The sequence below is a fragment of the Perognathus longimembris genome, chromosome 6 (assembly GCF_023159225.1).
Source record: "Perognathus longimembris pacificus isolate PPM17 chromosome 6, ASM2315922v1, whole genome shotgun sequence".
NCBI lineage: Eukaryota > Metazoa > Chordata > Mammalia > Rodentia > Heteromyidae > Perognathus > Perognathus longimembris.
In genome coordinates this window covers 18659536-18673477 of record NC_063166.1, presented here as the reverse complement: position 1 = coordinate 18673477, position 13942 = coordinate 18659536, and the positions used below count along the sequence as shown (strand labels likewise).

At 41.1% G+C, this 13942-nt stretch overlaps 1 protein-coding gene across 3 annotated transcripts; it reads right to left on the bottom strand.

Annotated features, from left to right (window-relative positions):
- Positions 1-1424: 1424 nt before the first annotated feature.
- On the bottom strand, positions 1425-11173 carry C6H6orf62 (chromosome 6 C6orf62 homolog). Of its 3 annotated transcripts, none has more exons than XM_048348389.1 (5): positions 10063-11173; positions 6937-7113; positions 5133-5255; positions 3625-3759; positions 1425-2765 (listed from the first exon to the last, which is right to left on the bottom strand). In XM_048348389.1, exons 1-5 carry the CDS (start codon positions 10102-10104, stop codon positions 2640-2642), a joined length of 603 nt encoding a protein of 200 aa, XP_048204346.1. In that variant the 5' UTR covers positions 10105-11173; the 3' UTR covers positions 1425-2639. The 3 variants fall into 3 exon arrangements, with proteins under 3 accessions (XP_048204346.1, XP_048204344.1, XP_048204345.1); XM_048348387.1 differs by having other exon boundaries at positions 8723-11170; XM_048348388.1 differs by lacking the exon at positions 10063-11173 and adding an exon at positions 8723-10036 and having other exon boundaries at positions 6937-7110.
- Positions 11174-13942: the final 2769 nt, after the last annotated feature.

The window sequence follows — 13942 nt, the reverse complement described above, 5'->3', positions numbered from 1 at the left end:
CCTTATTATAAAATGCTAAAGGGAAAAAAAAGCACAGTGGATCAACTTTTTCCTTCACCAATTTGCAACCATCAAGTTCGGCTCAGTCCAGCAGCAAAAATTCCTGTAAAACTGGATGCTTGTGACTCAAGCCCATAATCCTTGCCTCTCAGAAGGTTGAGACCCGGTAATGAAGATTCAAAGCCAACCACAGCAGAAAAGCATTAAACTTTCCAACTAACTAGCAAAATGCTAGACTGGAGGTAGAGCACCAGCTGTGAGCAATAGTGTGAACACAAGACCCTGAGGTTCAAACCTGTAACAGTAACCCTGCCTCCCCCACAAATAAGCACTGATGGAGCTCATAATAAAAGAACATTATTTCCATAATTTTCCAAAGATTGCTAATAATACAGTATAGAAGTGGCAACCAAAATAAATGCCTTAAGAAACAGATGGAGTGTGCCTCTAGATGTTAACTTATGAAGGGGTCCACGGTCAATCAGCCACGAAGTAACAGTAATTCAAATGCAAAATGAGCACTAGTTTCTTTGAACAGTTGACCTGTACCTCCCCAAACTGACAATATCATAAAGGTTAAGGATCTATCCTAGGCCTTTTACCTAGGGACAACTAAATGCAATGATCTCATACTATCAGGGGGATTAAAAATAAAGCTTTCAAGAATATACTCAAACTAACAAAACTCGAATATCAACATGAAAGTACATTAGCATTACATTCCCTGAGCTTGATCATTGTACTGTGGAGAACACCTTGACAACTAGAGTAGCTCTGTACTTGAAACATGAGCCTAAGGAATCAATGTTCATACAGGAAGGAATCAGTGCATGCAAGAAACTCAAATGATTCAAAAGACATACACAAATACATGCATATAAAGAATGGAAACAAATGTGTCAATGATTAGATTGTGGGCACAGATTACAACAAATTTTCTATTATTGCTGTAACTTTTCAAAATTATTCCAAAGTGCAATGGCTGAATTGCCTAGTATACTGACTATAACAAGCATAATTCAATTATAGCAAAATGGCTAAGAGCTGGGCTTTAGAAAGAGCCAGACAGCTTAAATTAATTCCTCCACTACTTATGACGTGAGCTGAGTAATACCTGCATGTATTTCCACTGTCAGAATTGTTAAAGAGTAAGGCAAGACCTTAGAATAGTACCTAGTTTTACTTCAAATAGATTGTAAGAAACATTTTCAAGTTGAGTGTATGTTTTGCTTTTCCATAAAGCAAAGTGTAAGTAGGGCAGGCTACCAACTACTGAAAGCTCTTTGCTTCCTATTATTACATGTTTGCCAGGTTTTTGTTTAGCTATAGACTAATCCCCTAAAGTAACCAGCAACATCTACCCAGTGACTTGGAATAAATAAAGTTACCACTTCAAGCTTTGTATATTCACCTGAATAGTCAGGGAACTTCCACCTATTTTATTTAGGTTTTCATTTTTTTTCAAATTCCAACCAGAAAAAGCTAAATACAATTGGAAACTAGTTACACACTAGTTTTACTCCAAAGGAGTAGGATCATTCAGATTTACTCCATAAAAGTATGCAACCCTTAAGCAAAGCTTTTCTTCATTTAAAAGGAGAAAAAAAAGAAAAACTAAAAAAAAACTATACAGTAGTCTTTCCTTATGTTCATTGCACAAAATGAGTTCTGCTTTTAGAACTTTTGACACTCTGGTTATTTTTACAATTTAAGATCCCAACTTATAACTTTTTCAATTCCAAAAACTCTCCTTTTCCTTTAGGATGGTGTAGAAACAAGTATTTCTGCACAATTTACTGAAATTTTTCTTTGTAATTAAATTCTCTTTAACACCAAAAAAAACCAAAACTAAAACAAAAAGTGTAAAGTCCTCTACCTATCATGGTTTCTGCAGCTATGAATGTATTTCTCAGTTTTATAGCTGCTTTAGCTACTTCAGACTCCAGATCTGCTTTAGAGTGCATAAATACATCCACTCAGCAGAATACTTTCAAAACAGCAACTTTGGGAAAGAGATCTGGGGAACAAAAAAGGTATGTTAATAAGTACCAAGAAAAACATGAGGCAAGAATGCCTACAATGAGATGGTTTTTCATTTAAGATTTCTTTCCCATGGTTGTATTCTTTTTTTTTTAAATAACCACTTCTGGTCATAAAATGAATCTGATAGTGCTCTGAAACAAAGGTAATTATAGCAAAGCTTTAAACAAAAGTGTTATTTATACCTGTTACATTCACTTCTCACCCGCTAAATACTGATGACAGATGTCAAAGAGGCAAAAACCAGCACAAATGGGAAGACCATCAAAAATGAGTATCACCTTGTGCTTTCAGATACATTTAAGCATTTCAGTGTACAATAGTCCTTTCATTTCACATTTTAGTAAGATGCTGATGCAGTGCAGCAGATATGCAAAGCATCTTCCTTCACACAGTCCGTGCAGAAGACATCTAATTTTTAAGTTCTGTGATACAAATGAAAAAAAAAAAAAATCCAGGATGAACAAGGTTCAAGATGCATAGTGTTCTGTGCATGAGTCCATTTTCTTTAAAACTCTGAAAGAATAAAAGTGGTAAGAAAACAAGAAAAATAAATGCTGCTGCATTCTCTGATCTTCTCCATTTTGCTGGTTAATACTCTATTCTGGCATGTAAGGACGGAGGTGGTCCTCTATGGTGCCAACTGCCCAGTGGGTGAGCTGTTCCTGTGGCAGGTAGAGGCAGATGCTGCATAACTTGAAGATGGTAGCTTTGTTTTTTGGAGTCTGGGAGAGAAAAGTTTTTTAAAATAAATGTAAAGAACATAATTTTAAATAGAAGTCAATCATCCACAACTTATTAAGAACCCAGGGCACAATAACAAAATATGCAAAGTAAAGGACAAACTGGCCAATTAAAGAAAACCACCTGATCATACAAGATCTCAAGGCTAAGGACTAGAAGAAAATTGAAGTATTATCAAGTAAATCAATCGCTAAGTTTTTTGTTTTGGGGTTTTTGTTGTTTTGCACTGATCCTGGAGCTTGAACTCTGAGATTACCCAATGTCCCTGAGCTTCTTTGCTCAAGGCTAGCACTCCACCAGTTGAACCACAGCTCTACCAGCTTTTGTGGTAGTTGGAGACAAGAGTCTCACAGATTTTCTTGCTGGGGCTGGCTCTGAACCGCAATCCTCAGATCTTAGCCTCCTGAGTAGCTAGAATCACAGGCTTAAGCCACCAGCTCCCAGCTCTAAACTGCTGCTTAAGTGAGAAGTGTTTTTAAAATATAAATGTTAAGCCAGGCACCAGGGGTTCAAGCCTATAATCCTAGTTACTCAAGAGGCTAAGATCTGAGGACCTCAGTTTGAGGCCAGCTGAGGTAGGAAAAGCTGTATACTCTTAGTTTCAACAAAAACAACCTAAGAGACAATGCCCTAGCCCAAAATTCAAGCTCCAGTACCAGAACCAAAAATAAGAGTTTTGGAACTTCTAGAGTAAGGACTAAGATACCTGTTCTTTGTTTCTAATAAATTCAAAATTAATCCTGTGTTAGGGGGCAAAACAATTAAATAACAATCAGAAAAGTATGCTAACCAAGCTTCTTGAATAAGACCTAAAGTCTTAAAAAAAACAAAAAAACTTACCTGCAAGTGCTGTCTGTCAATAAAGAGAAACACTGACTGGCTAGGATTGTTGACAACAATTCCAGTCTTGTCCTTGCGGCTCAGTACATGCAGAAACTGTTTTTCATAGTCACCGTGATGAAACTCAAATTTGGCCTAATTACAAAATACATACATTTATACATAAGTTTAAATGTTAAGTTACCTGAAATTACTACATACATACATATGCATATTATCTGTGTGACTCAATGTTAGCCAATGGACACACATGGCTAGTTATAATTACATACAATTTAAAATTCATTTTATGCCAGGTGTAAAGGTGCATGTGTACACCTGTCATCCTAGTGCTTTGGAAGCTGAGGCTAACTGACGGCTAAGAACTCCCAGTCCAGCCTGGGCTACTCAACAAGAACCTGTCTCAGAAAGCAAAAACAAAACCCAAAACAAAATTAAATTCTTCATGAAAAGACTTAGAAAAAATCTTAGTACATCATCTCTCAAGTATTAGTCATGATTTAAGACAAGACTATTTATTGCAACTAAGGTATCATAGAGGAACAAATATTAGAAACTCAAATATACACAAAAGGTTTCCCAGTGGGAAATCCTAAACAACAAAAAATAAAACCCGGGGCTGGGAATGTGGCCTAGTGGCAAGAGTGCTTGCCTCGTATACATGAGGCCCTGGGTTCGATTCCTCAGCACCACATATACAGAAAATGGCCAGAAGTGGCGCTGTGGCTCAAGTGGCAGAGTGCTAGCCTTGAGCAAAAAAGAAGCCAGGGACAGTGCTCAGGCCCTGAGTTCACGGCCTAGAACTGGCCAAACAAATAAATAAAATAAATAAATAAAATAAATAAAACCCCAGATTGGAGGTATGACTGAAGTGGTAGAGCACCACCATGAGCCAACAAGCAAAACAAGCTGGAAGCCCCACAGTTCAAGCCTCAGTACCAGCCTAAAAAAAAAAAAAAAAGCCAGGCTTAGGTACAAACTCAGAAGATAGTTCTTTTCAGCTGAAGCAGGAAAGTCCATGAGACTCTTTATCTCCAAACAAACCAGCAAAGAAGCTGGAAAGGTGAAAGAGGGAGACCCCATCAGATGGAGGCACAGCAGCAATCCCAGCTACTCAAAGTTAGGAGAATAAAGGTATGACACCAGCCCAGCAAAAATGAGATTTATGAAAACTTGTGTTCAATTCCCAACACCAAAGAAGTACTACTAAATTTACTTTGGTACAGCTTTATAAATGATCAACGTCTAGAAAAGGTTCTTGTTCTAGAAGAATAAAGGCCACAAATCTGAAGTTTACCTGTAGGCCTACCTTAAAGAGATTTTCTTGGTCTTAATCTCAAAAACACACTAGAGCCAATAATCTCAGGAGAATCTACAGTCCAAATACTTTCTTCTCTTACAATATTCAAAAGGATTTGTGAAGTAAAACTACTAGAAAGCATACTCCCAAAGAAGTTAGATTCAATTGTAAGAATTCTGATGTACTTGTTCATTCTGGAATAAAATACCTGCACAGGCCTAAAAGGTTCATCAGATTCCTTCCACCTAGAAAACAGGAGACAGACAATTTTCTCAATATCATTCCGAGGCCAAAGAATGAAATCCATCTCCTGAGTACAGCCAATAACATCCTACAAAATAAGGAAGAATAAAGATGTTTGTTTTTTTTTACAAGAAAAGCTGTAATAAGCAAAGCACAAATTACAAGGTTTGACTACAGAAACATTTACAAATGCAGAAGGCCAACCCAATTCATCTTACAAGGTTCATGCCCCAAATTTTAGCTTTATTTTCATCTCGTACAATCCAGTCATTTAGTTCACAATGTTGCTCACACAAACTCCAGGTTCATTAGTAAATGGCAGATTTGCTTTTACTTTTCTTGTGAGCCATGCACTTTTTTTTTTTGCCCGTCCTGGGGCTTGAACTCAGAGCCTGGGCACCATCCCTGAGCTTCTTTTGTTCAAGGTTAGCACTCTACCACTTGAACCACAGCACCACTTCTGGCTTTTTCTATATACGTGGTGCTGGGGAATCGAACCCAGGACTTCATGTATGGGAGGCAAGCACTCTACCAGTAAACCACATTCCCAGCCCAGCCATGCTTCAGAGTTATTTAAAAAGTGGTATATATAGAGGCTGGGAATATGGCCTAGTGGCAAGAGTGCTTGCCTCCTACACATGAAGCTCTCGGTTCGATTCCCCACCACCACATATATGGAAAATGGCCAGAAGAGGCGCTGTGGCTCAGGTGGCAGAGTGCTAGCCTTGAGCGGGAAGAAGCCAGGGACAGTGCTCAGGCCCTGAGTCCAAGGCCCAGGACTGGCCAAAAAAAAAAAAAAAAAAAAAAGTGGTATATATAATATTTGTTCTTCAGCCAAACAGGGAAATTCAATGAACAGCTAATATATAAAACATTCCGCCAGGTCCTGGTAGCCCACACCTGGTACCTAGCTACTTAGGGAGACAGATCTGGTGTGAAGCCAGCCTGGGACAGGAAAGTCCATGAGATTTATATCTCCAATTAACCACCTGAAAACTGGAAGTGGCCTTTTGGCTCCAAGTGGAAGAGCACTAGCTTTGAGCAAAAAGAGCTCAAGGATAGCACCTAGGTCCTCAGTTCAAGTCCTACAACCGACAAATAAAAAAACAACCCACAAAAAAAAAAACAAAAAAAAAAAACTAAGGGCTGGAAACATGGCTTAGCAGTAAAGTGCTTGCCTTGCATGCACAAAACCCTGGGTTTGATTCCTCAGTACCACATAAACAGAAAAATCCAGAAGTGATGCTGTGGCACAAGAGGTAGAGTGCTAGCCTTGAGCAAAAAGAAGCCAGAGACAAGTGCTCAGATCCTGAGTCCAAGCCCCGGGACTGGCAAAAAAAATTGATAATAAAAAATTTTAAATCCACAACCACTACTGTACAATAATTACAAGGTCAAAATCAAGGTTAAACTTTTTTCTTATGTCACTTTCTTTTTTTTTGGCCAGTCCTGGGCCTTGGACTCAGGGCCTGAGCACTGTCCCTGGCTTCTTCCCGCTCAAGGCTAGCACTCTGCCACTTGAGCCACAGCGCCGCTTCTGGCCGTTTTCTGTATATGTGGTGCTGGGGAATCGAACCTAGGGCCTCGTGTATCCGAGGCAGGCACTCTTGCCACTAGGCTGTATCCCCAGCCCATGATCCCAGTTCTTAATGTAGCACAAAACCAAATATACCTAGAGCTCCATAACGATAGGATCTACCCATTCTCAGGATGAAAGACAGTGCAAGCTTAACTCACAAAAGTCTTACCAAGGCCTATTTTGAACTCACCCTTCTCATAGACTGGTATCTTGGAGCATGGAGCTGTACCACATCCTTCTGTAGAAGCTCTATGGAACTTTCCAAAGAATAGCTGGAATCTCGCACACCTTTAAGGATATTTTCTTCATAATTATTTGTCATGACTGGTATAACTTCAGACACTTCAAAAAGTGCTGATTTTTTCTTCTATGAGGAAAAAAAAAGGACATTAAGAACTGGAAACACACTGTCATTTGATACCCCACTAAATGTTACAATATTTTACCCCATTCTTAGTCTAATTCTTAACTGTCTAAAGTATTTTTTATATAGAAAATGTGCATTTTTAATACTTGGATCTTTGTTCTTCCTCTGCCAAACACAAATAGCCTATTATCAAAATGGTAACTTCAGATTAATAGCATTATTGCATCCCATATTATGTACTTATTTGAGACAATTTCTTAAATGTTGTGAGGGACACCAAGCAATCTTAAAGATGCTCGTTTTAAAAATACAGTATTCAAATTATTTCATTTCTTAAATGAGTCCATTCCCATTACTCTTTTTGAAGATTATGTAACAAGTTAGTATTTGAAAGAAAAAAAGTGTATCATATTAATCATATATGATTAAGTGCTCACTATCAAGCTAGCTTTCAAAATTCTGCCCTATAATGGTCACTATTCATGGCAATTGTATAGATATGATCTATTCATAAAATAATACTAGATTTCCACAAATGTTAAAGAACTAGCTAGTAGAGTCTGGGGCATCGCATAGATTGTACAGATTTAGCCTCATCACTTACACTTTGGATTTAGAGAGAACTTATATTAAAAAAAAAAACAACTTCAACTAAAATGTGATCCTATCAGTTTTTCAGTAAACTTATTTTTCAAAAAGCACAAGAAAAAGGGAAAATGTGGAAATAAATACTTTCTTACTAGTCAGACTTAGGACAATCACTTCAAAACACAAATCCTTTGGAATTACTCTACAATGCCATTACTAGTGACTAAGAGTTCATAAATACAAATAATTATTAGGAATGGGATAAATACCTGGAAAACTTACAAATACCACACAACTCCACCAACATATGATTTGAAATTAATTCACCATTTAAATAAAAAATCATAGTACTTCCTTTTTATCCAAACTCCACCTCCTATCAAATCAGCTGCTTTGCTCATAATTTTAGAAACTGTCCATTTTTCAGTTGCAAAAGTATACAAAAGAACTTTCAAGACATTCTCTTTGACTATCTACTTTTGATATTTAACTCAACTAATTCTGGCTAAACCAAAAAAATTAAACCAGAGAAACACAACCATCTCAATATTTAACTGTTCTTGAAGTATACTGTACTTCCAAAACTTAACAGTTGAAAAAACAGGCTGCCTTTAGTCTAAATTTTTTTATTCAAATTTGACACTTCCAAGGATCCTATTTATATATTAATCTTTATATTCACTTATAAAGTTCCCAATTAATCCAGTTTAACGTTACACAGCCCGCATCAACTACAAGTGGATCCTACTAAGCTTTAGAATTAAACTTTATTTCTAAGCCAATTAAGACTTGAGCTTTCCATTCGTATTTTAATGAACTACTCAATTCACAGAATAACCCTTATATAAGGGTGAGAAATTAAAAATACTTTCCCCAGATGCTTTTTAACCTAATATTCCAATTATGAAAATAATATACTTATGTTTGCTATGTAAACATACATGTAAACATGCATGTTGTTTACATAACATACATTTACAAAAATCACTTGTGCTAATTCCCATTAAGAATTTTAAATTACCTTCTCCTTGAATACAAAGGCAATATACATCTTGAAGTCAAACTGGTCAGCTAGAGATTCTTTTTTCTTTCTAAGCTGAGCACGTAGTCTGTTCAGAGCTTGTTTCTTCCGGGAGTTTGGGTCCCCCATTTTGAAATACAGGTGGTACTAAAGCCTTTGGAAATTGTCACTAAACTATGGGCACTTTTTCTTAAGACTCAAGTACAACAGAAACAAGTCATATTTTTCTCCTGCTAATATGATTGAATAGCTAAAATCACAACTGTAACCCCCAAACGGCACCTTCTGGCAATATTAGCAGACTGTCATACTACAGGGTCAAGAAACCAAAGCTGCTGTCCAGTCATGTTTGGACAATGTTTGGGGTCAAACAGGAAAAAGGAAGGGGAGGAAGGAAAGAAAGAGGAGAAAATACTTGAACTAACTTTCTGGAAAACACATTTGGCTTAATTGCCAAAATAAAGGCTTTCAAAGGGGAAATGAAAATCCTGGTAATCAGGATTTAAGTGTGCAATAAAACACAGCTGACACCAGTCCAATCCTTGAAATCCATCCGGATTTCTCCCCCTTTTAAGAAAAGGACTTATGAAAAGCAATAGGGGGGGGGGGAAGGGAGGGAGAGTGTGATCCTTGTTTGCCAAGTAACAAAAAAATAAAAAAGGAAAAGAAAATCAAAAACAAAACACCAAAACAGGGTAGGTGACTGAAACTGAAATACCCAATTGTATTTTACCCAGCCAGATCCATGGCTGTAGTACCTAATTCTGTTATTTCAGATTTCACTATTGCTATGTATTGTCAGTGCTTGTTATTGATTACTCTTGGTGGTGGTGATCAAAGAGAAAAGTGCAAAATCAGTAGAGAAAGGGGAGAGGTACAGGGTTTCCCTGCAATCAACTACAGTGTATACCGGGGGTGGACAGCTGTTGCCCAGAGGAGCCATAAGGAAAAACAGCGGAGTCATCACCAACTTCCCCATCACCCACATTTTCACCCTCAGGCGGCTGCTAATGCTGCTGCCAAGGAGAATCATGATGGCAGAGGGAAAAGGGTATATTAAATGGTATTAATAATTATTCCGCCTCTGTGGTTACACCTGATTAATGTCCAGGATCCCAACACCCTCAGTCCTGCTATAAGTTCTACATTCCCCAAGGGAGCCTTTCCTTATGAATTTGCCCCTGTTCAAGATGGTGGGGAGTGCGATTTATCTTCTTGTGAGCATTGCTGAGGCAAAGGTGGTGGGTTCTCCCAAATCCCAGGCAGTGCCCGGGGACCACCTGCCTTCCGCCCCCACCAGGTCCCACCCCCACCCCTTGCCTTCAGCGGCAGCGACTCACTCGCACCACGGGAGACACAGGATCACTCAGGATTTCACTCATTTCATCGTGGAAACAATTCCCGCCCGGATAGAGTAGGCGGGAGAGGGTAAAAAGGGACGGGATCAGTGGGAAAGAGAGAAAATAGTTGTGTTAATATTAGTCAACTTTTTAAAAGTCAGCCCACCCCCCTAAAAAAAAAAAAAAAGTTCCCCAGATTCTGGATTCGCTCTCCCGCTCAACAGACCATGTTTTCCAGAGTTTGGATTGTTCAGGGTGGGGTCGTTAAGTTGGTTTCCCGAGTGGGGAGGAGGGGTGGGAGGAAGGAGGCAGAAGGTGGAGTCGAGGCGGCAGGAGGGTCCGGGGGTGGGGGTGACCGGGGATTTGAAATCCCCTTCCCTGTCCCCGCGGATTACCGGGACTCACGGACCGACTCTCGGGGTAGGGGGGGGTTCGGGACCCTTCTAGCCGCAGCCTGCGGGCGGAGCGGTGGCGGCGGCGGCGGAAGAGGCGGCGGCGGCGGGGGCGCTGCTCGCAGCACGGGCAGGAGCCATGTCAAGAGAAAACCACCAGCCAACTGAGCCCCTCCATCCCCGCTGCAGTGCGCACGGTGACCGGGCCGCCCGCGCTGCTGCCGCCACTCAGCCCCCACCTGGGACCCATAGTCTGGCTCGGCGCCCCGGGCAGCGACGAAGGGGGAAGGACGCGGAGGGAGCGGCCAAGGGGAGTGAGAGAGAGAAGAGGAAGGAAAGACGAGAAGAGGGGGAGAGGATCGGTGTGGGCCGCGGAGGGGGAGGGGAGGGAAAGGGAGCCCTGCACTAAAAAAAAAGGGGGGGTGGGGGGATCTGGCAGCCGAATAAAACCCCCCAAAATAAGTTATTTCAGTCCAAGCATCTGCTCTATAAAGTCTCTCTTCCTCCTACAGTCCGGTTTCAGGCTCAGGAGATCGACGAACACCCGCAGGGGGGAAAAGCCGAAGCGGAGGGTGGTGAAGCGTTCCTCGGTGACACAGCCTCCTTTTCCCCCCACCGGTAGCTGCAGAAAGCGGCGACCCTGGGCGCCTCCCTGGTCCGGGGCTGAGTCGCGTTTGAAGCTAGGGAGGGGGGAGAAAAAAAAAAAGCCAGAACAAACAACTTAAAATGGCAGCGACGGCCGCTGCGTCACCCGCCCCTCAGCGGCACCGCCCCGAGCCTTCTGCGGCTGCGCGCTGCACCGGACGACACCATCTGCGCAGAAACTAGGGGGGAGGAAGGAAGAATTGGAGATGGGAATGTTTCCAGGGAAATCAAGGAAAAGTAGGAAAGAAAATCAAAATCATATAGGACAAACAAGTCTATAACTAAGTAAGTCATTGAAATTAATCTTCCCTTGTCGCATTCCTTCCTCTAAGGCCAGTTTGAGGATGAAGACTCCTCTCTTCAATAAAATGGAACTTCCAAGGGGCGTGGAAAGGGGGCTCTAGGACACGCCCTCTGCCTATCTGTCACGAGGTCCGGGTCTCGGGAGTTGGCTCTTCGCCCCGCCCTCCACTACGTCATAAAAACCCGCCTTTCTGTCCTGGGGAAGTACCCGGATGAAGTCGCTCTACCAGCGTCTTCGAGCCACTTGAACTGGGGCTGAGCTCGGGGTAGATACCCAACCGGAGATCCACGCGGTAGAGCCCGGCGGGCCAAAGTCGGACCGAGTGGGGACAAAGAGTGGGCGTGGGAAGGGGGCGGAGTGAGGAAGTAAAAGGAAAGTACGCCTTGAAAGGCTCGAAGATTCTTGCTACGTTTTCTTCTGTCGTTGGTGGTCCTTCCGGTGGTCTGCCCCATTTTTGTCACCACCAACAGAAAATTCAGTTCCAGTATTCGGGAGTTAAAAACTGGGTGCCGCAGAAAATAGTTCACTGTGCTTCCCCACCCCTCTCAAGGCACTGTTCTCACCCGGCCTTGGGCGCCGCCAGGGAGGTTAGGTCCTCCGGCTTTCAACTAGGTCGAAGCCGCCTAGGAGGCGTGGCGGCCGGAGCCAGGGAGGGAGGCAGCCCGACCTGGTTGGGTCGTCTTCCCCTCCTTTCAGCCACAGTACAATTTCTGTATACATCTCCGAGGACCGAGGACCTACATCCTGTCCCTCTCGTGGGTCTGTGTCCTCAAAACGAGACGTCTTATAGGACGTGGGCCGCTGAACCACAGCGCCCTTGACACCAAAAAGAGCGGTGGAGACCTACCGTTTTCGGAGCTCTCATGTGCTGATTAAAAACAACGTTGTGTAACAGGCTAAGGTCAATAATCCACCTTAGCAAAACCAGTACTACTTTACTGGCTGCTCTCTGTGATGAAATTTTAGAAGCCTAGGTTCCCCAATTCACTGCGTTCTATTAAGTGAAATCAAAATATATTAGCTATAATATTTTTTTTAATCCAGGAGTCAAAGAAGTACATGAGACCCACCCTTCAATATCAGTTTGTCCAAAACCAACGATGGGATTCCTGAGGTTTCCAAATTCTTACTTTTGAAAAGTAAAGCTTACTGTAATGCTAGTGCTTGGCTGATTTGTTTTCACAATCCCATGGTAACTCCAGAAAATACATGTAGAGTAGGAGGATTTCAGGTTTTGGCATGTAATCATGAATTTAAACAGCTTTCTTAAAATAGTAATATACCATACCATCAATCTATTTGAAGAATACATTCAAAGGCTTTTAACCAGAGTGTGTAGCCATTATCATTCCAAGAAGAAACCCTGTATCCATTTAGTAGTTATTCCCTTTCTGCTTTTTAAACCCTAGGCAACCCCTGATTTATGTTGTTTCTATACATTTGCAATTTCTGGAATATATTAATTGAATCATTTAGTATGTGTTTCATTATTAGCTTCTTAGCATGTTAAGATCCATGCATGTTGCAATATGGATACAACATATTCCTTTTTATTCATTAATACTGCATTGTAGGATATTCTGTTTACTCAATAGATGTTTAGGTTATGTCTACTTTTTAGCTACTATGAATCTGCTATAAACGTTTCTTTAAACGGTTTTTCAGCTTCTATATCTTCATCATAGATGGCTCATGCCTGTAATCCTAGTTATTCAGGAGGCTGAGATCTGGGTTTGCGATTCAAAGCCAGTTTGGACAAAAAAGGCTGTGAGACTTTTATCTCTAATTAACCACTTAAAAACTGGAAGTAGAGCTGTGGCTCAAAGTCATATAGTGCTAGCCTTGAGCAATAAAAAAGTTCAGGGGTAGCCCCCAGGCCCTGAATTCAAGACCCATAACAAACAACAAAAAAGTGGAAAAACTAAGCCAGGCTCTGGTGGCTTTTGCCTGTAATCCTAGCTATTCTGAAGGCTGTTATCTGAGGCTCACCATTCAAAGCCAGCACAGGCAGAAAAGTCTGTGAAACACTTTATCTCCAACCAAGCACCCAAAAAGCCGGAAGTGGAGCTGTAGCTCAAGTACAATAGCACTCTACTTGAGTAAAAAAAAGTTCAGGGATAGTGCCTAGGCCCTGTGTTCAAGCCCCAGGATTGACACAAACAACAATAATAATAAAGTGGCAAAACATTCTGTTCTGATAGAGAACAATCTCTACCACAGAGTAACATGGTACCTATCAAGATTAAGTATATAAGTTCTGGCTGGGTGACTGGCTCACATGTAAAATCCTTGCTATTCAGGAGGATCATGATTCAAAGCCATCCTTAGGAAGAAAAGTCTGAGAGATACCATGTCCAGTTAACAAGTAAAAAGCTGGATAGGAGGAGACATAGCCATGAGCAAATAAGCCAAGAAAGCCTAAGGCCCTGAGTCAACCTTTGATGTTATCACAGAGAAGGAAAAAGCATATGTGAACTTGAGGTTTGACTTGTCTGACTTTAAATTGGGTTTTGCTCGGTCCTGGCTTTTTGCTTTAATT